At 42.2% G+C, this 23,806-nt stretch overlaps 1 protein-coding gene and 1 long non-coding RNA gene across 9 annotated transcripts in view; one reads left to right on the top strand and one right to left on the bottom strand.

Moving 5' to 3' along the window:
- ZMIZ1 (zinc finger MIZ-type containing 1) overlaps positions 1-23,806 on the top strand; it is a 344,473-nt gene that overhangs the window by 178,905 nt on the left and 141,762 nt on the right. For 7 of the 8 annotated variants that reach the window (XM_061450341.1, XM_061450374.1, XM_061450321.1 and 4 more), the window contains exon 4: positions 12,906-13,015. In XM_061450341.1, coding sequence (XP_061306325.1) covers positions 12,956-13,015 — 60 coding nt within the window. In that variant the 5' untranslated portion in view covers positions 12,906-12,955. Of the gene's footprint in view, positions 1-7,597; positions 7,721-12,905; positions 13,016-23,806 lie in introns of those variants that run through there. The other variant, XM_061450350.1, reaches the window with a different exon arrangement.
- On the bottom strand, positions 1,581-7,223 carry LOC133265596 (uncharacterized). Its single transcript, XR_009742034.1, has 3 exons — positions 7,151-7,223; positions 5,786-5,950; positions 1,581-1,792 (listed from the first exon to the last, which is right to left on the bottom strand). It is a non-coding gene; the product is annotated as an uncharacterized LOC133265596 (long non-coding RNA).

Below are 23,806 nucleotides of genomic sequence, written 5' to 3'. Positions count from 1 at the left end.
ATCATTGGTGAGTTTTGTTCTCTTAGACTTTTCTTTTAAAAGTATTCTTACTTGCCTGCAGCTAAGGACTTAATTGTTGCTGCTTTGCTGTTTGCTAATAGGCAAGAAGCCAGCTATTGATAGAAGACACATATGGGTGTTTGCCTGCCTCTTATTCTTTGTACAGTTGGAAAGGTGAAATTACAAGCTGAGAAGTGTAGAGATAGAAGATAGAGCACTGAATTATTTAGTACTTTACTGTCTGCTTTTTTTGAATACCACCATTACCCTAGGAGGAAGAACTAAGACTGCCTAACTCTTAACCAGCTGAGAGACAGCATGGAAAGGTAAAGACAGTAGAAATTTCCTTATACAGGACTGGTGAGTGTCTGAATGTATTTTGAAGGACAGAGAAGCCAGGTTCAACTTTTTTGCCCATGGAGAAGGTAGGAAAGGCTGGCTCAAAGAAGTCCTTAATTTGAATTAGTGCAAGTTAGTGAGGTATTTTTTTGTTGGGAAGGAATTGCTGCTGTTCACTGCATAACTCTGCTTTTGTGGCTTAGTTTCTGTCAAGAGAAGCAAATTCAGGAAAAAAAAAAAATAGAAACTCTCACATCTGGTATTAACTATTTGAATTGGTTCCCTTGTCCCAGTCAGGAAAGGAGCAAATAGGCTACTCCTGCAACATGGCCTGTTTTGTGCCAGCCTGCCCTTTCCTTTTATATCCCTGCTTGGATCAGCCATGCAATAGACAGAAACCTTTTAAATCCTGTAATGTGGCACAGTGGGCAGCTAGGCTTTTTAATAAATGAACCATCTTTCAGAAGATATCCCTCAAATTTCAGTTTTAATGAACCCAGGTTACTCAGGGGGAAAAAAAATGGGTTAAAATGCAGCCACTCAAGCATGACAAAAATCAAGAGCAAAGTCTGAGGAGAAGCTGGATAGAAGCAGTTTTATTCTCTGCAAGGTTTGAAATGGTCACAACAACATGTCTGTCCTTGAGTTCATCAGAGCCTTTTCAATGGGGACTGTCATGGTTTAAACCCAGTCAGGTAATTCGTTCGCTCACTTCCCCCCCTTTCTTGCCCTCCCCCTGCTCCTGGAGGGACGGAGAGGAGAATCGAAAAGAATGCAACTCCCACAGGTTGAGATAAGAACAGTTTAGTAACTAAGGTATAACACAAATCACTACTGCTACCACCAATGATAATAATGATAAAGGAAATAACAAGGGAAGAGAAAGCAACACCTCAGCACCAGCCGACCGATAACACGCCTCTCTCAGCCCGACCAAGCACCGACCGATACCTCCTCCAACCCTGCAGTCTCCCAGCCCTTCCAGCTAACTCCCAGTTACATCCTGGGCATGACGTGCTGTGGTATGGAATAGCTCTTTGGTCAGTTTGGGTCAGGTGTCCTGTCTCTGCTTCCTCCCGGCTTCCCCTCCCCCCTGGCAGAGCATGAGGCTCACAAAGTCCTTGGCCAAACCAAAACATCGCTATCAGCTCTGTTCCCAGGCCGAAAGTCAAAACACAGCACTGCATCAGCTACCAAGGAGGAGAAACATGGCTGCTACTGCTGAACCCAGGACAGGGACACTTGTTTCCTTTCTGGGGAGCCATGCCTTGTTTCAAATTAGATGTTGCACCAACTCCTGCCTGCTTCAGGCTTTGCTGCACGGCTGCTCTGCCAGCTTTGTATGCGCATTGCCAGCACATCACATTTGATCAGAATGAAAGTCACTCCAGAGTACGTCTAATCAGGCAGGGCTTCAGAACAACTTGAAGGCTATAAAGCTGACCTCTGGAGGCTGTAGTGTTGCCGCTGGGAACAAAGAAGAAAAGTATGTAGGTTTTTGAGGTCTGTATACCATGTTGTAATAACCATTTAAACAAAATATAAGAAAGGAAGGATAGGAGTAGAAGGAAAGAAAATGCCATCTGGACTTAAACTGCTTTTATCCAGATGTCATCTGGATGTACAGTATAAGTTTGTCAGGTTAATTTAATTCTGTAGTTGGAAGTCTGGCTCAGTGTTGGAAATTTTGTCTTGAAGTTGCAGGAAGAGTAATATTAGATGCTTTATCCTTCTAGTGTGTATAAAAGACTTTATTATATCACTTTTCATTGTTTATATTAAACTAGCTTATGGTAGCCCCAGTCTCAATTGTGATTTGCATTAGTCTGTGTGTTTGGTGGAGATAGCATCTACCCTGAGGGGCTCTTGATGTAGCTGGAAAGCCAGAAGAGCTGAAGAAGTGAAGTGCTTGGTGGTGGTTAGTCAGGAGAACAGCTCAGGTCCCTGTTCACAGGGCTGACTTTGCCCTGCAGTTATGGGAAAAAGCTTCTGGGCAGATACTTTATAATAATGAAGGTGGTATGAAAAGCACAAGACAAGTCTAGGTATTTTAATTTATGGCCCGCACTGTAAATAATTCATTAGCAATAGGGAGTCTGTTCACTTTGTAATAAAAATGGGAAGTCTGCCTGCTTCATTTTGTAAGACAGCTGTCACTCCTAAGTTGTCAGGCTCACTCCTGCCCTTCCAGTTGAAACAGTAATGTTGAGGATGGGAACTGTGCCTCCCTCTTCTTAACAGGGGATTCTGAACCAATTCCTAGTCTTTTCCATTGGGGTAACTTTTATTCAGGCCCAATTTAGCATTTGTATATTTGCTGCTTTGAAATGCTCAAGAGAATACCTGAGTATGTTGTATTCTGCCAAATGCCGTTTCAGCTTCCTTGTGCTATCACCTGAGGGTGAGACACCTAGTGGAGGTACAGCTGACGAGATCTGTGCTCTTAGTAGAAATGATACTAAAATCTGTTTCTGATTATCCCAAGAGGTTTGTGACCTGAGCAGGTGTCAGATTTTTAACCATGGAATTCATGAAACCTTTGAAAACTGAGTTGTCTGTTAAGATTCTTGGGAAAACGAAACTTACTACATGGTAAGTGTAAAATTCTACCTGTAAGGTAGAATTCTCAAAGACCAGTTTCTAGATAGAAAGGTCCTCTCAAGTGATAAGATTGTGAGAAAACCAAATAGGGCAGATGATCATGATGATGATTTTCAGTTAAAATCCTTCTTGAAGACAGCAGACTTTGGTGTGTAAAGCTCCTTCAGTGTTTTGTGACCTAGGAGTCTAGAAGAATTTCCACCTTACTGGAATTACGGGCACTTAGAAAACAGGAAAAACAGAGACTACATTATTGATAGTCAAATAGCAGGGACGTGTGCAGCTTTGAATTTATTGGAATGAAGGCACTGCAGTTGGAACTAGTTTTTAAATTACACTGTTTTCAAAATCAACTATAGGATGTCAAAAATATTTCTGGGCTTCTTCATAATGTTTCAGTAGCAATGGATCGGTCACTTTGGTTGTGTTTCAGATGCTTGAATATTAGCTGTTGAGACTAACATAAACAGCAGTCGCATTACAAGTCTCCCAGTATATTGTGTTCACACAGTGCTTCACTGCATATGTACAAAAAGTTTTCTTTGAGGGATACACAGTAATCTTGTTTTGCTTGTCCAGTCCCAGACCATCTGACCCAGACTGTCAGCAAGGTTTCCTGTAATTTAGGATTTGGTGGTGACTTGAAATATTGGGCGTTTGTCTGCAGGACAATTCAGTAAGACCAAATACCTTGGGTTTTAATGTGTAGTACACTGGTCCAGAAGGATTAATACGGATGGATCTCCTCCAATCAGCTGCTTTAAAATGAAGATGATAAAATAGAATGCACCAAAACTGTAGTTTTGGTGTGTCTAGGTGTCCAATATCTTCAGTTTAAATTATTTTAAAGAAATGGCAGCCCCCTGCACTACACTGTCAAAATAAGCATGGAGTTTGAAAGAAACCACATTTGGGTAACCACTGAAAGCAGTGCAGAAAATGCACTTCGGCTGCCAGTGATTACTCTGTTTCTCTGGCCAAAAAAAAAATCACATCCATCCAATTTCTACCTTATTTCTTCAGCTACATTTAGGTTTTATGGGTTCTGCTGGTCCTCCTGTAGTTTATCTTGCTTCCATTCTGGAAAGCTGGGTAAATCTTTGCTTAAATTTCATCAGAACACACCAGGATAATGGCAGATATCAAAGTTATGAGAGCCTGTGTCCCAAAGCAGCTATTCAGTTGTTCTGTTCTCTAGAGACTTTGCTGATTGAGGGTAATGCTGCTTTTCTTTCTCCTCTCCGAAGGAGTGATGCATTCCCTAGTGGCTTACCAGAAATCACTGGGCTTGGGAGCAGTTTCTTAGCTCTCATAGGATGAAAGAAAAAGTGAATAAATCTTACATTTATAGGACATAAAGAGAAATTACTGTCTACCTTGACTGTATGCCTTCTCCTCAATGCTAAACTTACTGGGGAAAAAAAGAAGCAGTCCAAATCTATCCTCATTCCTTTATTGTGTGCAGTGTAGTTTGAGGATGGTGGATTGTTATGTTCTTTCTGTTGCCACCCAGTAATGAGGAATGTAAGTCGTGATGATACAGCATCACAAGAAGAAATCAGCAGACAATTTCCTTCAAATGCTACAGTTCAACTTTCAAAACATGCCTTGCTTCATCAGATAAGTAAGAGAGCGTTTAGTGTCAGAATGCAAATCTCATTTCTAATCCACAGTGGGCTTGAGATGTTTCCTGCTAGGAGCATTTATTTGGGCAGGCCCAAGAGGTTGTGACCTCTGTTATATAGCAGGCTGTCTGGTTCAAGAGAGATGTTATTGGAGCACAGCAAATGCAAAATAGCATCTTCACTTTTTGACAGGTTATTGTTAAATTGTTAAAAATATTTGCTGCTACTGCCATTCCTCCTCTAAATTTTCTCCGAGATCATCTTTGTACAGATCAGTTGGGTTGTTACTGTTACTGTTTACTCTGGACCTTTAGAAAATACTTAAATTAGGTTGTCTTTCAGGTTTTAAATCACTTGGATGAGTATGTCCAAACCAGGTGGCTTGCTGTAGTAGCTGATAAACATCTAGCAAGAGCAAGAAAAGTTTACAGATCATATGTATTCTTTGTAGCAACGCTATAGGCTTAGCCCTCAGAGTGCTTGTAAGCCAGATGATGTTAGCAACACTTCGTGCCTACTGCAGTATTTGGTAGGCAGACACAAATGGTTTTCAACAAGTACTTTACATCTTACCACAGAACCTCTGAAAAAAATGGGCTTTCATTAGGTAAATAAGCAAGCATCACATGCCAGAATGCAAATCCCTTTCAGTTCTTACACTCACCCTATTTCCTCTGCAATCTTCCCACTGAGCCCAAAAGGTGGGAATAGATGCTAGATTCTGTCTCGGATTAGGAATTTGAAATTTTTCAGGCAGGGGGGTTTACAGCATTGCTGTATGAGTGATCAGGGATACTGGTTATGAAATTATTTGAGTGCAACCCTGCAAGCTTTTAGGGATGGCTCATTTGCTTGTAGATGTCCCAGTGAGGATTAGCATTTCTTACCTGCAAGCTACAGTACATTTAATAAGCCACCGAATCAGTGGATTCTGCTGTGGAACTGTCAATGTTTGTTCTAGCAGATATGTCTATACTGGAGTGTGCAAAGCCTCCAAGAGCACTACAGCAGGTCTGTCAGCTCCGGCTCCCCAGTAGCACACTTCCACGCACTTTTGCCTTTAATTTTGTGTTATTACCTCTTGCTGTTTTAAACTGCAGTGTCCTTTTCCCTCCATGCTCTCCCTAATGATAACAAGCTGACAGAGCTGATGATACTAGGAGCTGGGTGGAATGCAGGGAAAACAACCTGGTAATACAAGCATGCAGCAGGGCAATTACCTGAAGCTGTGATCTGCAGATGCTGCTCTCTGTCTGAGGAAACCAGTCATTTCAGCCAGCGGGCTGGAGGTGAGGGCTGCTAGTGCAGGAAGGCAGTTCATGTGCTTTACGGTTAGTGGTGGCTGGTGACCAACTTGTTCTGGCTTAAAGGAGCACTCTCCTTAGCTGGAGATGTGATATTTTTACATCCCTGCGATACCACTGTTGTACCGGGGGGTGGGGTGGGCTGTGGGATGTGTGTGTGTAAGTATTTTTATGTCTGTACTTTAAGCATAGGTCATATCCCAGTGCTGTGTGTGCACTTACAGCTAGCCCTACCACCTTTGCTTTTGTAATCAGGCTGCAGATGTGCTTCATGATTGAGCAACTTCTGTGCACCGCCGCTTCTCCTCCCAGAGGAGTCCAGCAGGCTTGCTTATGCAAGCTGTCATGCTGCCTTTTTCTTTCCAAAAGCATGTGTGGGTTTGCTTTTTTTGTGTTCATCTGGCTCGCTGTTTGTGCCTGCAGATAATGGGCTCTCTATATAAAAATGTTCCCAAGCACATGGCTGCGGAAACAGTTTCCTTAAGCCCGACACAACCGCCACTCCATGCAGCTCAAGCCACCATAAATGACAAGAACCTGCTTGCCCCTTCCTGAAGCCATGCAGGCGTGCACACATGCTCGCTTGCTTTCCCCCTCTCACAGTCAGAGATGATATAAAGTCTTCTGGGGATTACTGCACATTTGTAGAGCAACAATGGAAAGCAGCACAGCACAAATAATCTATTCTTCCTCACCCAGCATAACAAACGCTGCTTTGTCTCACATCTGGCCCTTTTTAATAGCTCAAAGCCAACAGCAGTAGCTATTTAGCAGCTTATGGTAAATAAAGCTTTATTAAAACAACTTCCTTTTTCAAGTGTTTAATGATTAAAACAGCCTTTCACCTTTTTTTTTTTTTTTTTTTTTTAATACAACGGTATCTAGCAGGGGAAATAGGTGTTACGGATGGGTATTAAACTTTTCCCAGAAAATAATATTTAAGAGAGCATCATTCAAAATTCTGTTATTGAAAAGCAGGCTGAAAGACCTTTTACTGCCGTGTTGAGGACACAGGACGGTGCCCCTGTGCATGTGTAGCTGCTGAGTTTTGCTGTACCGGCGCACTGAGGTCTGCCTCCAGGTCTGAGCGTTCCGCGGGTTTTCATGTGCCCTAGCCTAATGCCGAAAAGAAGAATTAAGGCAATTATGGTATTTATCTGTGCGTACACACGGAGGTATGTTCCGACAGTCAAGAAACAACTTCTTTTAAGAGGTGTTTAATGTTCAGGAGAACTTCAAGTGGAATTAGGTAGGGTTCGTCGCTGGACTGCCACGTTTTACCGCCAGGACCGGGCGCTGAGGGAACCGATATTTATGAAATTTGCCATCGGAGGAGGCAGGCTTCCCAGAGCCGCTGGGCTGTGTCACACCCGGCTCCCTAGGGATCCGTGCTTCCAGGACACGGAAAGCCGCTTTTCCGGCCCGCGCTCCCTCAGGGCGGCGGCGGCCGGGCCCACAGCCCCGCGGCAAGCGGGCGGGTGGCGGCGCGGCCCTGCGGCGCCCTCTGCCGGCGCGGCGGGGAGCGGGCTCCGCGGCCCCGACTCCCTCACGTCCCGGGGCCCCCTGCCCGGGCCGGCGCATGCCTGTGCCCTCGCTCGGTGCTTCCCGCCCGACTGACGGCAGCTCTGCTGGGGCCTCCTTACCCCGCCCCTCTTGGCGCCGCGGCCTGTGGCCCTGAACTCCCTGCCCGGCGCAGTCCCGAAGTCTTTAGCCAGCGCAGTTCTCTCCTGCCCTCCTCTATCTTGCTTGTTGCTTGATCAAAGTCACTTGTTAGATAGAAACAGTCTGTCCTCTTGCACAGCCCTCAGCACACTGGAGACACTCAGGAAATTACTATTTTTAACTGACTCAGTCAGCAGTATTAACCAGCTTCTGTCCTGGGCTGGGCTGGGCCTGGGAGGGGAAGAGGGATGTTTGAAAACTGCTGTATTGAATTCCTGCTTAAGGAAGTTTCCTTCTTCCTCTCACCTACTTAGTAGTACTTGTTGACTGTGTGTCTCTTTTCATGTCCTCCTTCCATTGAGGGGTTCAAAGTGGCTCTAAATTGTTAGTTACAGCAAACATGGTTCCCCAGAAGGTGGCTGGCCATGTGTTCGTCACCTGTGGAAAGGGAAACCCAGTGTAATACAGTGCTGCTGGCCCTCCCAACACCTCTCACAGCAGCCATTCGTCTGCCTCACCTCTGTCCTTGGAAGGATTGCCTTTTCTTCTGTGCTCTTAAAATGGCTTTCTGAAGGAAGGATTATTTGTTAAAAGCTTGATTTCTAAGGAAATAGTACAGGCTTGCCCAGGTGAGGGGTGGGAGGCAGTGCTTGCTCAGGCTGTGGGGCCTGCGCCACCCTTGGCTGAGCAGCAGGTGACATGTTTCAGTGGGCTCTGCTTGTGTTTGTGCCTGACGGTGAGGGAAGGAAGAGTGAAAAGCACCATGTGAAGAGTGTCTAAACTTGGGGAGAAAGTCAGGCCTGGTTCAGTTGGTGACTCAGGTCTCCCTTGGCCACAGGTGACCTGGTTTCCATGGTCTGTTGGTCCCTGGGTACCAGAGCTCTTGATGTGGATGATAGCCCTGGTGGCAAGCAAAGCTCATCCCAGAGCAGAACTGAAACCACTCTTACTTTCAAACTGCAGTGCATCTTCAGATATGTCAGTGTTTTGAAGCTGTGTTGAAACGTTTGGTTTTTTTATTATTTTTTTAAGAGACTGTTTAGGCTGCCTTAGGAGCTAACTGGCAAGGGACCATGTTCTACTACATTGCTCTTCTTAAAGGCGTTATTGGAATTCCAGTTTCTGACACAGTAATTGCAAACTCCTAACTTGAACTTTCAACCAACACAGAGTATAGCAGAGTATACCCTCTACATAATTTCATTCTTTTTTTTCAACATGGAAGAGGGTTTTGTAGTAATGGTTTAAGGAAAAAGATTCAGTATGTTTAGAGTTGAAAAGTAACAGGTCGATGCATCTGTTCCTTTAAAAAACCACATTCTCCATTTTTGAGACATCATAAATATGTAAATGAGGGCTCTTTAATTATTGCCTAGGGCTATAAACTCGCAATGCTAGAGGGGAGGGAAGGAGGAAGGCAAAGAATAACTCACATAATTTTTTTTTTTTTAAGAGTCAGAAAAGGCAGCAGAGGAATGGGGATTTTTATTGTTGAATTACCAGAAGGTGCTGGCAGCACTTCTTCTGTTTATCTTTTTAGATGGAGTTAGCATATATAGCAGTAGTGTACGACCTTCCTGTGTGTACACCAAACAGAGGGGATTTGTTAGGAAGCATGGGGTGAAATTCCCTTTTCCATCCCACTCTGCCAGTACCTTTAATCCCTATCAGCAACATCCCCTGCTGTCTCAAGCTGCTCCAGCGCCTCAGTATTAACGTGATTTCTAGTGCAGGTTCACCAGGGCTACCGAGGGACCCTGCAAAGTCATTTTCACTTGTGACCTGATAAGCACTCGACATTTAACGGAATAGAAGTCAGCTCTTACAAAAAGGCTGGCAGGGCTGAGTATCTTAAGCACTATTATTTTTGGGTAAGGTGATCTTGCTGCTACTTTCAAACCAGCGTGAGATTGACAGAAAGGGCAGGGGTTTGTATTTCAGGATGTGAATGTGAACCAGACCAGTGTACAGCAGAACCTGTATAGAAGGTGTAGTTACTGGAAACAGTTCTGCTGCTATTTTTTCCAGGTAAAATGGTCTGGTGTCAAAGTTCTTATTCTGCCTTGGTAAAACTTCATATTCGTATGATAATTTTCACTTTCCACATTTAATCTTTTAATTCTTGCTGAGGCCTATGAAAGAATAATTTCCAGATGATAATGGTTTCCCACTAATGAGCTCTGCGTTTTTATAACAGAAATAACTTAGAGTCAGTATGCTCACTGAAAAAGTTATTCTATTTGATGCTTTTATGGTGTATCTGAGTGAAAAGTAAAAATTATTCTGATCAGGGTGAGGCAGGATATTTCCAGTACAAACTATTAATGTCATTGTATGTATGTGATGAGGCTTCATATGTATAATTTTGGCTGTTTGGTTCATGCAGCAAATGTTTACTGCCTGGGGGAGTTAGTGGGCTGAGGAGCTTCTCTTGACCAGAAGAGAATAACTGAGCTTGGGCTGGTGAAAGTAGCAAACCAGTGATATAAAGGGCTAATGGGTGTCTGTCCACACAGTGAGGAGGAAAAGGTGGAAGGAGCCTGGCAAAGCGAAAGGCTGTTTCTACCAGAGAACACTTGTGATGTGAGAACAAGTGGAGTTGAGGATGGAAGTGAAAATACTTCTAGCTACTAGGGGGAAGGGTGAGAGTGCTTTTCAGTGGGAGCCCTTGGGTGCTAAAAGCAGAACTATTTTTGTGATTGAATTTGATCAGTTTATAACAGAAATTGTATGGCATGTCTGTGTAGGAGAGCAGGGGACTACAGTTCCAGTCCTGCCTTCAAGAGCCCCATCAGGCTCCAGCTCAGTCATGCGAGTTAGTTCTGTGCGCCCTGCCCTCTGTTTTTTCCAAGTGGGCTTTGAGAAGCTATGCTGTATGGGAGAAATGACAATCTGGACAAGTACAATATTAAGCTGTGGTTGAGGTAGCTAACCTTCAGTTTTCTTTGTGGTTAACTGGAAGGCAGTGAATTGGGGTGATATTATATGTACAGTTCATAAATCAACATGCAGGATACTTTGTTGGCCTGAGTGACAGTACATGAATGCAAGTCATTGTCACTGTCTCTGTAAAATCTCTCTGCAGTCTCCCAGCCCTGAACTATGCTGCTAATAACACCAGAAGCAGCTCCTGATGCCGCTAGCCATGAGTCTGAGTGCTGGTTTATCTGGGTTTGCACGCCAGTTTACATTTCTCCAAATATTTCAACAAAAGTGTGTATGTATGTATACATTTGTGATTGTTTTCAGCCTGCCCTTCTCCATCTGTTCTGATGTTCAATTAAAATGCAGATAATGTGTCCCAGCTTGTAAGATGGATCACCGCTGAATTGGTGTCATGTCTGGGCTAGCTTATCTCTTGATAAATACCTCTGCTGTCCACTGAGACATTAAACTTCATGACTACTGAGGTCTGTTTGGGGGTCTTACAGGCAGATAAGACTCTGTTAGTCACTTTTAATAAAATATATCAATTTACATTTGCTAAAGGACATTTGGATGGCATTTGCTATTGAGAAGGTGGTAGTGGCATAATCAAAAGAGAATACTTGTATGTGAAACTGGCTTTTCCATTTTGTAAGTATTATAATTTATTGACAGGAGTGCTTTATTGAACCCTCTTGTGTCTAGAGCTTGGAGGTGAGGAGCTTGAGCTGCTGTTATAAGACCTCATTTAGCTGTCTAGCAGAAAAGATTTCTTTCCCTGAGTCTAATCTGGCAGGAGCCATGAAGAACATTATCAGCTAGATATAGAAATCTCAGGCAGCTTTGGTGTGTGGGACGCATGCGGATGCTGTGGTCTGGAGTCTGTCTCGCCCTGACAGCCGTGCAGTCAGGATTCCCACCACCAGGAACACTCTTTCTGGGAGCTGAGAATGGACAGTGATGGACTTGCAGAGGTGTTTTAACTCCAGGGATGTTGAGTCGTGTGTACTAGGAGTGGTGAGTGCCAGCTTCCCTAACTGAACAACTATCTGAAAAATTTGCTGTCTCTTCTGTGTATGTAAGGAGTGGAGAAGAGTTTTGTCAAGGACAACTGTCCGAATAACTGCTCAGTGCCACTGAAGCAGTTCGTAAGGGGGAGGTATCTGTTCGTGTCTGGGATCTTGCTTGTGCTGATGTAAAGTTTTACATAAATACTGCCATTTGGGTATATATATCTCTGAATCTGTGCCCAGTCTCTGTTCATGAGTGTGACAGTACAACTTCTTAGACTGTGCTGCTCATGTCACAGGAAAAGGATACAGGAATTTGTAGTCAAAAGACTGCTTTCATGTTCCAGTGCGGAATATCTGTGGTTTCATTTCCATTTTAGATTCCATGACAGTGATTGAAACAGCAGAGTATACATATATATATACACATATATATATATATATATGTAAAACATTTCTGTGCCCCTGGGAAGTGAACTTCATAAAAAATCACTTAAAACTGGTTAGCTTATTAAGTACAGGCTGAAATCTCATGCAGTTCTATGTAAAACATAATGGATTGAAACTGTTGATTAGTTGTTTGTTTCTGTCTTTATGATCTACTGTTCTGCCACTACAGAAAAAACTGTAAGGAAAGGCTGGAGAGGTGAGTGAGTGTAAGGGTCCTAGTGAAATGCAAACCATGCCCAAACCAGGAGGCTTACTTATGCTTGCTTGTGCTTTTAGTGTCTTGTTATTAGTCCAAGTTTGAGTGGCATTTTGGCCATTCCTGCCTTTCAGATCAGTAGAGCTGTTTGTGTAATGGTTAACCCCTTATCCCAGCCTAAACACACGGGTTAAGAAAACGGTAAATGGTGAATTCAGCATGATGTATGCATGCTAATTTAGCACCTACTGTTTCCCCTTTTTGCAGGTGTTGATTTCAGACACATCTTGACAAAGAACTACTTATGTGTGATCATGGAGTATGATGTAAAGTATGACTCTGAAAAAGAGTTAATGAATACATGGAGCAGGGTTCATCTTGATGGTACCGGTGTGTACCAAGCTGTATCCACAAATCTAACCCAGCATGAGCATCAGTGGTGGGCTTAGAGGACTGCGGGTTTACTCTTTAGATCACCATAATTTGTTGCCAGTTTTCAGTTGGTGATTTTATACAGCCGTAGCAACATGAATTAAAGCCACTGACACCACTCTGAGCCTTTGTTACCATTTTCTAGATTTTTTTAAAGTCACGGGGAAGTTTTAGTTTGCCTTAAATTGCACTCTTTTTCAGAGATGGGTCTGACAAGCACAGGACATGTTTGTTACTGGGATTATTATTATCTTACAATGTGCTCAGAAGTTTCTTGCAAGAGGCACTTTTCTAGATTGTTTAGGCAGTAGAAGTGCACAGGCTGTGCTCAGTGATTGTTACTGTCCTTTTTGTCTTGCAGAGCGAGGAATTTTAATGGCTTTCAGGTAGAAGAAAGTGGAGACAATCAAAATGAATTCTATGGACAGGCACATACAGCAGACCAATGACCGGCTGCAGTGCATAAAACAGGTAAGCTAAAGGTGGAGATCACTTCAGCTACACAAGCGTTGGTATTGTATGGCAAGGTGTGTCCTACATGATAGTTACCTGTTGCTTAATGAATATCCTTGCCTGTTAGAAGGGAGGAGAGTGGTAGGAATGAGACATTATAATGTCATTGAAGAGAAGAATATCTGCTGCTAGAGCTGGTGTGTAAACCTCAAAAGCCAAGCTTTCCCTTTCACCTTCCAAAGGAATCTTCAGCCTGGAGACTCAACAAATCTGTCTCAGCAGGAAGCAGAGTGGTGCTAGTCCTGCCAGCTCTGCCCTGAAGGTGTCACAGCAGGCAGCCATCGCACTTGTGCTCTGAGCACAGTAATCCAGAATTTTGATGGGCCAGTTTTGATTCTAACCCAGTACCTGACCCTGCACTACCTGGAGGCTTGAACTTGGACAACTGGGATACCCCCAAGTGTGTAGGTTAATCAGTTTGCGCAGAAATGTAAAAACTTCCTTTCACAAGTAAAATTTTCAGAAGCATCTGCTTGTGAAGATGAAGGGCCCTTATAATTCACTGAAAGGCAATGGGATCTAAGTCTCATTTACAGATTTCACCATTGTAATTGCGCTTGCAAATGCTTTTATAAGCAAGTGAAACTACAAAGGCAAGGATGGAATGTGCAGATGCCTGCTTTACCCTTCTCAGCAAGCTTTGCTCTCTGGTGCTGCAGGCGGTGTGTATCCTCCCCTCACATGCTTTCTCTGCATGCAAGAATCCTTGCGGAAAATTCATAGCAACGTTCGTTTGTGTAGAAGAGGTGAACAAGAGAATGGTTTCTCATGTTGATGTTTCCCATTTTTACCTCTATACCAGTGCATACATGCAGCAAACAGATGCATAAATGCAAGCTGCACAGAGGTATTTTGCTTCCTTTATAAATAAGCATTTCAGAATAATGCAAAGCTAATTCATAGCTCAAGGAGCAGAAATAGGTATCTGCCCCTGCAGAATTGCTGATCATAATCCAGCCTTGGTCTGTGGTGGGTCTTCTCTCTCATCATGCTGTGATGAATGTTAATGCATCTCATGGCCCTTTAGAGGCCCGAGGGAGATACAATTTTGGGGATTTCACCCCAGTTTCTCATGAACAACTGTTTGGTTCAGAAAAAAATAATGCCTTTGACTGGGATAAATTGGTGTCCTTTTTGGTCATTCTGGCCCATTGGATGAGGAGTGAAGTGACTTGCAGAACGGTTTAACTTTCCAGCTGTAAGAATAGACCTTTAGATCAAGTAGGGTGCTGCTCAGTTCCTTTTTCCAGTGCTGTCCGTTTCTGTACATAGAAATTTGTATTATTTTAATTGGATAGAATATCAAATTACACTTCTTACAGTATTAAAGAGATATTTTTTCCTGTACTCTGTCAGTTAAAGCACTAAGTTCATTTATACATAGTGCCGGTTTACATATGCAGCTGGGATGATTTTTCAGCGATGAAGGCCAAAGGGAAGGGAGGAAGGTCAGACTTCCCAGCTTTTGTCCAGCATTCTCTCTTTTGATTGACCCTGACTGGAAGAAAGCTCAGGGAAGGGGCATGTTTTATAGCTACTCTGTCAGACAGCAAAGAATGCCTGATGATGAGGTATCATACTTGGGCATGCTTATGAATGCATGGTGCCTATGTTCTCTATGGGCCCAGGTAAGAGATTAGGGTTGCTTCTGTTTTCAACTCATGAAAAACTGTGGTTAATCAAGACAAGCCTGAACACCAAACATATATAGCAGAAAGCTTTTTTGTGAAAGTGGCCATACTTGTATTTTTGTGGCAAAGGAATGGGTGAGGGTTGGTGGTTTTGTTTGGTTGGTTTTTGGTTGGGTGGTTTTGGATTTGGTTGGTTGGTTTGTTGTGAGGGGTTTTTTTAAGAACTTTACATAGAGATTGCTCTTTGCTTTTTTATAGTTCCAAATCTTGTACTATTACCTTTGCCGTAGTGGAGAAAGAGACAGAAACTGATTGTGACTAGCTTTTTTGGAGGAGACGCGCACATCTGCCATAGGGTCATAAATTTCCAGCTTCAAGATATTTACCTTGTTCTTTGTGACAGGTGATAAGCTGGCAAAATTAATGTTGTATCACAAAGGGTGATTTCCAGTTCACCCATAGAGGACTGGACCACACGCTGTTACGTGCATGTTGGTTTGGGGAGCAAACAGTACATCACATAGCCGTATTCAATGGATCTTCACTGATTTGGGGGATTAACTGAAGGGAGAGATAAAAATCTGCCTGCCTTTTCTTCTCTGGCCTCCAGTCTTTCATCCTTTCTTCCCAGCCTGTGAGCAAACTACTGCTGTTCACCTGAAGTGCTTTTGGGGCAGTTAACAGAGCAGTGGCATTGGATGGTGCACTATAACAGGGACCATCCATCCTTGGTGCCCAGCATCTGCATGTTTTATAACCTTGCTGGCAGCTAGTGGCTTACACAGCCAGACTGAGAGCTGTCTGCTGCCCGCCTTGCCCCTCACCCAGCCCCTGAGAAACGCTATAAATGGTAATCCATGTGCCTCTTTAACTAGATCGGGTTTCAACACAGGGTCAGGACAGGCTTCTTTCTTCCCAGCTCTGTGACTTGTGAGACACCCACAATATCCTTGCTGACTTCAGTTCCAGGATCAAGGTTGTGTTTTACCTTCATCTTTTTTAGCACTTTAAAGCTACAAATCCAAAACTTGTATATGATCAGCTAGTTAGGAAATGAAGTGTGTGTGTATGTGAGTTAAGAAGTGTTTCAGAATAGATGAAAGGGCAAACTGAAGAGGTGGCTGTGTATTTACTCTTGAAAAAACCCTCAGACTTCTGTGGAAGGCTGGAACAGCTTGTGTGGTCTCTTTGTAGCTGATTCCCTCCGTATTTTTAAGTGTACATGCTTTAAAATCAAACAGTTTTTTTTGATGTACAGTGGAAAAAGCCAAAGTAACAGGCTTCCCTTAACACATGCAATTAGTTTGTCATGACACACAAGACTCTTCAGTGTACACTGAAGGTGGCTGGATCTTGAGGGTGCAGATTTTTTTAATTCTTTACCTGTACAAACAAAACCACAAAATTATTTCTGTGCTCAGCAAAGGCCTGATAGCCCTTGAGAACTGCCCTATTTGATGCTGCAGTAATAATCTGTTTATCTGCCAAGTGCTCCTGGCTTGGCTGGCTCTAATGAACTGTCCACCATGGAGCTCCAGAGCAGCAGGAACGGGGTTGGGCATGCACAGGGCTGAATTTGAGGGCTTCCCTGGTGCCCATGTACAGGGTTCTGAGGGAGCCAGCTTGACTTTCAGTGCATAGGGCAGAGTTGACTGGTTTTCTTGAACTGTTCTTCATAATAGCCAGAGGTATGGCTTTAATCAGACACTGTCCATTATCTTTCTTAAATGATATGAGCAAATACCAGAATACCAGCAAAATCAGTGGGTTGCATGGCATCTCCACTTTACTCTCACTTTAAAAATGCAGAGGTATTTTAAATCTAGGGACTTCTGTCTTCCGTTGTCTGTCTGCTGTTAGTCTGTAAGTTTTCTATACATCTCTTCTGAAATTCTTGAAAAGAGGAAGATGGAGAAAATCTTTCTATATTTAAATTACAAGGAAACCATCCCTTTCAGAATAGGTGTGTGGTATCTTCCCACTCTGCTGAGGACAGTTGTCAAGGTACATACTAAAGCTGTGCTGGAATGTTAGTAACAGGTTAAAAGAAAGTATGGAAAGGCTCTCTGGTGTCAAAAGTATTTGGTCATGGTGGGAACAGAGAAGGTTGTTTCTGCTGCTTGGGTCACATTACATTAGAACATGTTGAGTGGTATCCTCAAATGGTGCTGGGTCACTTGGGGAATCCCACTTAACTGGGGGCACACATCATCACAGAGCTGACTTCTAGAAACAGATTAATATTTCTCCCTCTTTCCTTAAAGAAAGCTTCCTGAATTTCTGCAATTGTGATGCTTTATAACGCATACCCAGCCATTCAGAGATATGCTAAGAGTTGTAATTGCTGTGTGTTTTTGTTGCTATTTTCTTGCTCAAATTGGAAACAAGTAGGCCCATTTCTTTCATCATTCAGCAACTGAATATTTGGTTGCTGCAATTCAGAAGAAAATGGAATTCTGTGTATATTTACATAACTGTTAGCATTTAAGCCCTGAAATGCTTGAACTAATTCTCCTGCTCTTCAGTGTTATTGTTGTAGACTCATGTAAATGTTCAGCAGTCCTAACCATGTCATTTTTAATATATTTTGTACTGGTTAATATGGGCTGGTATGAAATTACAGCTGATAAGGTTTTAATAAAGGTTCAGGAAAATTTCATTCTTGAAGAACTTTGAAAATGAAAAGTATTCTTATGAAAGCACATTTGCTTAGAATACATATGTTTTGATTGTAGCCCTATAAATGTTTCAGGGGGGTTTAGCAGCTAAATATGAAGTAACATATAGCAGTAAGACAAATGGTGAAAAGGACCTTTCTTTTCCATAAAAAGATATTCAGTGGGCCTCAAGTGTTACAGCTTACTGGTTGCATGGTCCATCAATGCCGTCTCAGTAGCTATGGTGTGGGTTTTTTTTCTTTCTGAGACCCAGCGCTGCAAATTGTCTGCTTTCATGCTCAGTCTGGTGGAATATTCCTCTGCTAGAGTTAAGTATGTTTAGGAAAAACTGACAGCAGACCAGCTTTCCTGGCTCCTCTAGTCCCTTTAGAGACTTGTCAATCAACATTCCTGCCCTCTTAGATCCTGCGGGGATCCAGTGGGGACTGCTCTGGCTCTGTCAGGGAAGCCACAGGGGAAAGAGCAAAGAGGCAAAGTGCTAGAAGCACTTCTGGAAGGGAGGGGGAAGAAAGCACCTTCTTGATGGTTTGTTTATCTGACAAGTTTTCAGTGGGCATATTATAACCCATCATCTTTTGAGGTGGGCTGGTAATACTGGTGTGGGTACACTTCTTCCCAGTTCTGCTGCTTGTTTCAGTGCAGCACCTGCCCACAAGGGCTAGGGTATGGGTATTGTTAACTGTTTTTGAAAAGGAAAAGATGTTTTAAACTCCCACTTACCATTGCTAGGACCCATATTTAGTGTTTAGAATAATTTTAGTCTTTTCTGTGCACTAACTGTTGCTTTTAATTGCCTATTGGTAAATAAGGATGAACACTTGAAAATTCTAGAAATCTGTAAGTTGGATCCAGGGTGTCCTCAGTGTCTGAGGAGCACAGGAAGTCCTTTTCATCAGCAGCTGGGTCAGTCTCTGCAGTGAACATGTGACTTAGCTGGCAACATGGCTCTAGGTTTTGTCATGCCCTTTCAGGCTCTTCCTTTATGTGCATATGCTTGCTACTTGAGTTCCTTCCATTGTGTGCATTAGTGAAACAGCAAATCCACAGCAGGTATGACTTAGGCAACATATGCATATAAGAAATACTGTACCTGTTCGCAAAGCAGAACTTTTCATTTAAGAAAAAAAACCCCAGTTGTTTGAAGTGGTGGTGGTGCTGTTAAGAACAAGAGCCTTCAGCTGCACAGACCTCTACCATGCATATCTCTACTGAAGGAGAAGTCCCTTACTGGTGGTGTTTGCTCCTTATTGCTTCTATGCACTACACAAGAAGAACTGTTAACATTGTGCATAGGCAGGTCACAAAGCATGTGCTGCAGGCAGTTTTGTAAGTACATGCAAATGAAAAAGATGCATGGGGATGTATTTTTCCTTTTGAATTTGAAATATCTCAGTAATATCTTGCTAGCTGGTAGAACCTGTGAGAATAGGCCGTGTGAATTTTACATCTTCCACAGTGGTATCAGTTCATGTAGTGGCCATTTTAAATAGTCACCGTGAGATTTTATCTCTGCATAGATTAAGAGATTAAAATAATAAAGATAATTCAGTTGATAAAAAGTGCTATAAATAGCAGGATCAGTGGGTAAGTAAATTACTCAGATGGGTCAAAAAAATTAATTGGAAAATAAAATGTCCAATGAATGTGCTGCTGTTCAACTGAGTATATTGAAGAATATTGGTTATTTTTCAGAATCAATGCATTTATTCTCCTGAAATTTAGAAAACTAAGAAGTGTATTTGTTCTAAGTGTGTTTTTTAAAATTGGTTCTTAAGTCAGAGGAATTTAAGTTGGTACTTTTTTTTCTCCTTGCCATGAACTCACCCTATACTTTTTGGGTAGCATTATTTCTTTTTAAAGGATGCACTATTGACAATAGTCTTCCAGTAAAGGGATGTTGTAATATTTCTTTAATCTTTAAAACACTTTGATATGGTAAGATCTTCATGACTTAAACACTAACCCAAGCGTTTCAAAATGCTGTGATATGCGCCTCAAATTATTATATGGTTCATAACACAGAATTATTTATGTAGACACCCCACTTTGCCTGTATTCTTCATTTAACCTTCTACTGAAAGACATTTAGACCATTAAAAAGTAGAGCAAATATTTAGATCATTATTCTAACAGTGCAGTAGTATTCTAGGGAAAAGAGCATGGCCATTGCTTTTAGAAAAGTATCTTGTTGATATGTCTAGGTATTTAGGACTGCAGTTACTGGCTGAAAGTCATGAGGACATTAGAGAAGAAAGCTCCTGTATTGTTACATTGTCTATTGGAATACTAAAACTAAAGAAGCTTCAGCATCATTTCTGTAGTCACACACAGAGACATCCATCCCGCATGTTATGATCCGGGGACACTAATAGAAAATGGCTCGGTTCAATTGCCAGGAAGAGTGAGTGAACTAGTTAGGCAAACTTACTTCATAATTTAGTTGAGTTTTAATCACAAATTTAAAGATAGATTGGAGCCTTGCATCACTGAGCATGGCTTTAGAGAATGACCAAACAGATTTATTACCTTTGGTTTTTGACTTTTTTTCCCCATAAATTCACTGTTTGTGAGTGATTAAGGATTATTCAGAGCCCTCTGATTATTTTGAGTCTTTTGTAAACCATACTGTTCTCAGTGCTCTCAGCTGGCATAATAGCAGACCAGGTGTTGGTAGTGAGAAGGGTACAAATATTCGACTGGGCACTGTTGTTTCATCTACCAATAGTTTAACAAAAAATCATATCGCTACTAGTGTGCCCCATTTCCATCTTCAGTCAGATCTGGATCACAGCCTTTAGACCCTTAAGCCACAGTTTCCTCTTAGGCAAGGGAAAATGTGGTAGAACAACAGTAGGTGGGTTTATGGCAAAAGGACATTAATTTGCTTCATTTCCCTTCTATAGCACAAAGTTCTATCAAAGTCTATCATAAATATAGTGCAGCTATGTAGATATGAAAGGTACTTAGCAGGAAGATGGCGATACAGCTCTGATCAGCAGAGTTACGAGTGATTCTTATTTCAGCTCTTCTCTCTTCTAGCTTCTGTGTATAGTGCTTGATGATCAGGATGTTAAGTCTAACATTTTTGTAAAACTAAGAGACAAGACAAGGTTACATTACCTTTCCTTTCCTCCAGCACATGCATATAGGTGTGCAATCTTCCTCACAGAGCTCATGGTATGAGAAAGCCAGGCAGCAAAACAAGGCTATTCAGTTATCAGACATTAACCTTTACTGAAACCAATACTGATTTATACACACTTTATACTAAAAGTGTATGAGAAGCATCAGTGGAAATCTGCATTAGTACAGGTTTTGTTTCCTTACAGCTCACGCCTGGACAACTTGATTTTTTGCAGTTCGGTGATATATGTGTTTTTCATTTGCTCTTATTTGTTTAGCATGTGATCTTCTGTTTTTATTGTTGACTCCTCTGCTCATATTCCCCAGTATTTTTCATGTAGCTAAAACATCTAATAAAGAGGTGGTGTTCTTTGCTCAGTATTTACTGTTTTCCTTTGAAAATGAAGCTGCAGTGGACAAATGGGGCAAAGGTGACTCCCTTTCTTTCTGTTTTTTGTAAGTAGGCATGGCTAACTTGGGTTTAATCTCTTTCAGTGTATCTAGTGCTTCTCAAAATGTGAGCTTAATAAAATATTTACAAAGCCTCTGATGGAATGAGCCATGTAAGTGCAAGATAATTCTATTAGGGATCTCTCAATCTCACTAACACTAAATTGGGAGGGGGGATTATCTGAATACAAAATGCACAGCTTGAGCCTTTTAATTTTTTGATAAATAAAACAATCTTTGATATTGAAGAGGACTGTAGAGAATTGAACTATATATAACCATACCCAGATAAACAAAAATCACACTCCCCTAAGACAGAAAATAGCTCAATACTCCCCTCTATCCTCTTGAAAAAGACCATTTGTTTTGAATCTTCATTGCAGATGAGTTTTTAATATACTGAATATAGCTTCTTGTGAGTAAGGCCTTTGTAGAATCACACTTGACTGTAAAAATAATAGTTATAGTGAAGCCACCTATTTCAGGTTGCAGCATTTTCTGCATTTAAAGCTACATTGGTTTAATGTCCAGTGTTTCTGTAACACCCCTGAGCTCTGTTGCAGTCAATGGAGGGCATGCCAGGGAGAGAAGGAATTCCTGGTAGATGGTGACCTGAAGGAGAGGCCTGTGCATAGGAGGGGGAGAAGGGCTTATGGCTGGGCTCACTCACACTCAGGTTTTAAAGTAATAAAGGCTCTATTAATGTATTACAGCAAATGACCCTTGCTGATTTGCTGTTCCTCTACTGATTGCTTGTGGTGCTGAGTGAGCTATCAAATTTAGGTCTAGTGGGAGAATACTTGTGCACTGAGTAATACACAGAGACCAGCCTTGTCTCCCCCTTGGTTACGCTGCATCAAGGGTGTCTAACCAGGAATCCTGTTTACATTCTTTAGATAGGCGATTAGTTTTCATTCGGGAGCTGAACGCCCTTTGCCCAACATGCAGGACCACAGTAATTCTGCTCCTGGGTTGTTTCAGTTGAAGGGCATGTAATCTCTTTCTGTTTTCTGTCTCTTTCCATTTTCTGTCTCTTTCCATTTCTTTCCTACCCCCTTTTTTACTCCCCTTCAGTACAACAGGTCATTTTCATTACATGTGATTGCAGGCATGTCTGGATGAATATTAAGGTAGATAAAAAAAGTCTGACTTGCTTGGCAGAATCTGGACGCCAAAGCACCTGGACACCAAATCCTGTCTCTCAAGGGTCAGAGCGGGTATGCACCAGTTAGAAAAGCCACGTAGGCAAAGAAAAGAGTGAGTCAGCTCCTTCCTCAATCAGTATCAATTTCCAAAGGAGCTACCGTTTCAGCATCAATGATATTGAGCATCCTTATTTTTATATAAAAAGTTCAGTAACTACTGTATGTTTTGTTTTGCTTTTAGATTACTAGATTTTTACAGCCATATGAGAATTTTAACTTCCATTATTGTGGAGAAAGGCTTGAAAACCTGCATGCCAGCAGCTGAAATAGCAAGCAGATCATGTGAACTTCAGAGTTTTATATGTGCATTTCAAATGTCATGAGCCCTATGCAAAATTTATGGCATGCTGAATATCTGGCTCATCGTTAGCAAAAGATGGCTTTGGTACTGGGCTTTGTATCACTTGAAATTCTGGACCTGTTGACAGGTTTTGTGGAAATCATAGATGACCCTGTTGTCTAAATGAGGAATAGCTTGGCTAAAGTCTGAGAATTAAGCCCAGAGTAAATATGTACAATATCAGAATGCTAAAAATCATTGCTCTTTTGGTACCTCTCTTAGAATGCACTGTGTTTTATGGAGAATATCAAGTAATAGTAGTAACAGAAAAATTCCTCTAGGTTGAAATAATTGAAAGTACCATTATATTTTAAAAAGGAGGGGGAGCACTGTGAGCAGGCGTATTTATACTGTGAATTTAACTTTGTCTTCCTCTTACGCTGATGGTATAGCTCCACCTTCGGGAGAAGTTTCATGATGCGTTTAATCCAAAGCGTGGGCTGCTGAGAGCAGAGTCCTGGTACCTTACCAGCCCTCCCTTTTGTTTGCTGCCACCTTCTTTGACTCTAATGATTATGTGGTCACATAGGGAATCTCACTGTAAGCACTGGCTGAAAATCAGAATTTGGGAGGCTAGTTCACGGTCAGAACAGCAAGCATAGTCTGATGCAGTGGAACTGGTGCGAGTATGTACTTTGAGGAATAAGCTTTTAGGGCAGCCTGCTGTAAGAGTGAGCTTGTCAAGAAAATGAACCCTTAGTTTTAGGTCAACTTCAGTCTAATAGTGGCATGAAATGATGGCATGCTGTAAGTCTTGACCATTCCCATGAGTGGCCTGCTTCTGGCACGCGCTGCTGCTACCCCCACTCCTAGTGCTAATGTTCAAGAATCTGCACTGCATGCCATTTTGGAGACCAAATGCGGCTGAAATTATTAGTACAGGGTGAGGCTAGTCACCATGCAGCTTTGCATCCTCTTGTGCTGTGCAGGAGAGCAGGCAGGAGAAGGCAGAGCTGTGGGAGGCAGGAGCATTTCAGGGCTGGCAGCTGCTGGTGCAGTGCCTGTGGAACAGCAGCCGTAGTTTTCTGTGCTGCAGGAGGGCAGCCGCCTCCTGCCTTTGATTTCACCAATTGATGTACCAGAAGTTTTGCTAAGCGTGCAGCCTAGCCATGTGGTGTAGGAACGGGTTAATTTCAGAGTGAAGAAAAGGCTACCTGCAATCTAGCTGTGTTTTCCTTTTCTGTGCGGTCAAAAGCTCCCTGTGTTGCTAGTGTGTTGTGTCACTAATGTAAAATTCCCAGACTCGTTGATTAGTGAAGCTAGACAGTAGACAGGGTCCAAGTGACTAACCATGTGAGAAATTCAGTGACTGTAGGCTACTG

This window comes from Pezoporus flaviventris, unplaced genomic scaffold, assembly GCF_033815535.1.
Source record: "Pezoporus flaviventris isolate CSIRO_AGI_PZ_B2104156 unplaced genomic scaffold, CSIRO_AGI_Pfla_v1 ptg000001l, whole genome shotgun sequence".
Lineage (NCBI taxonomy): Eukaryota > Metazoa > Chordata > Aves > Psittaciformes > Psittacidae > Pezoporus > Pezoporus flaviventris.
The sequence above is the reverse complement of the archived record's forward strand: the minus strand, read 5'-3'. Positions and strand labels throughout refer to the sequence as shown.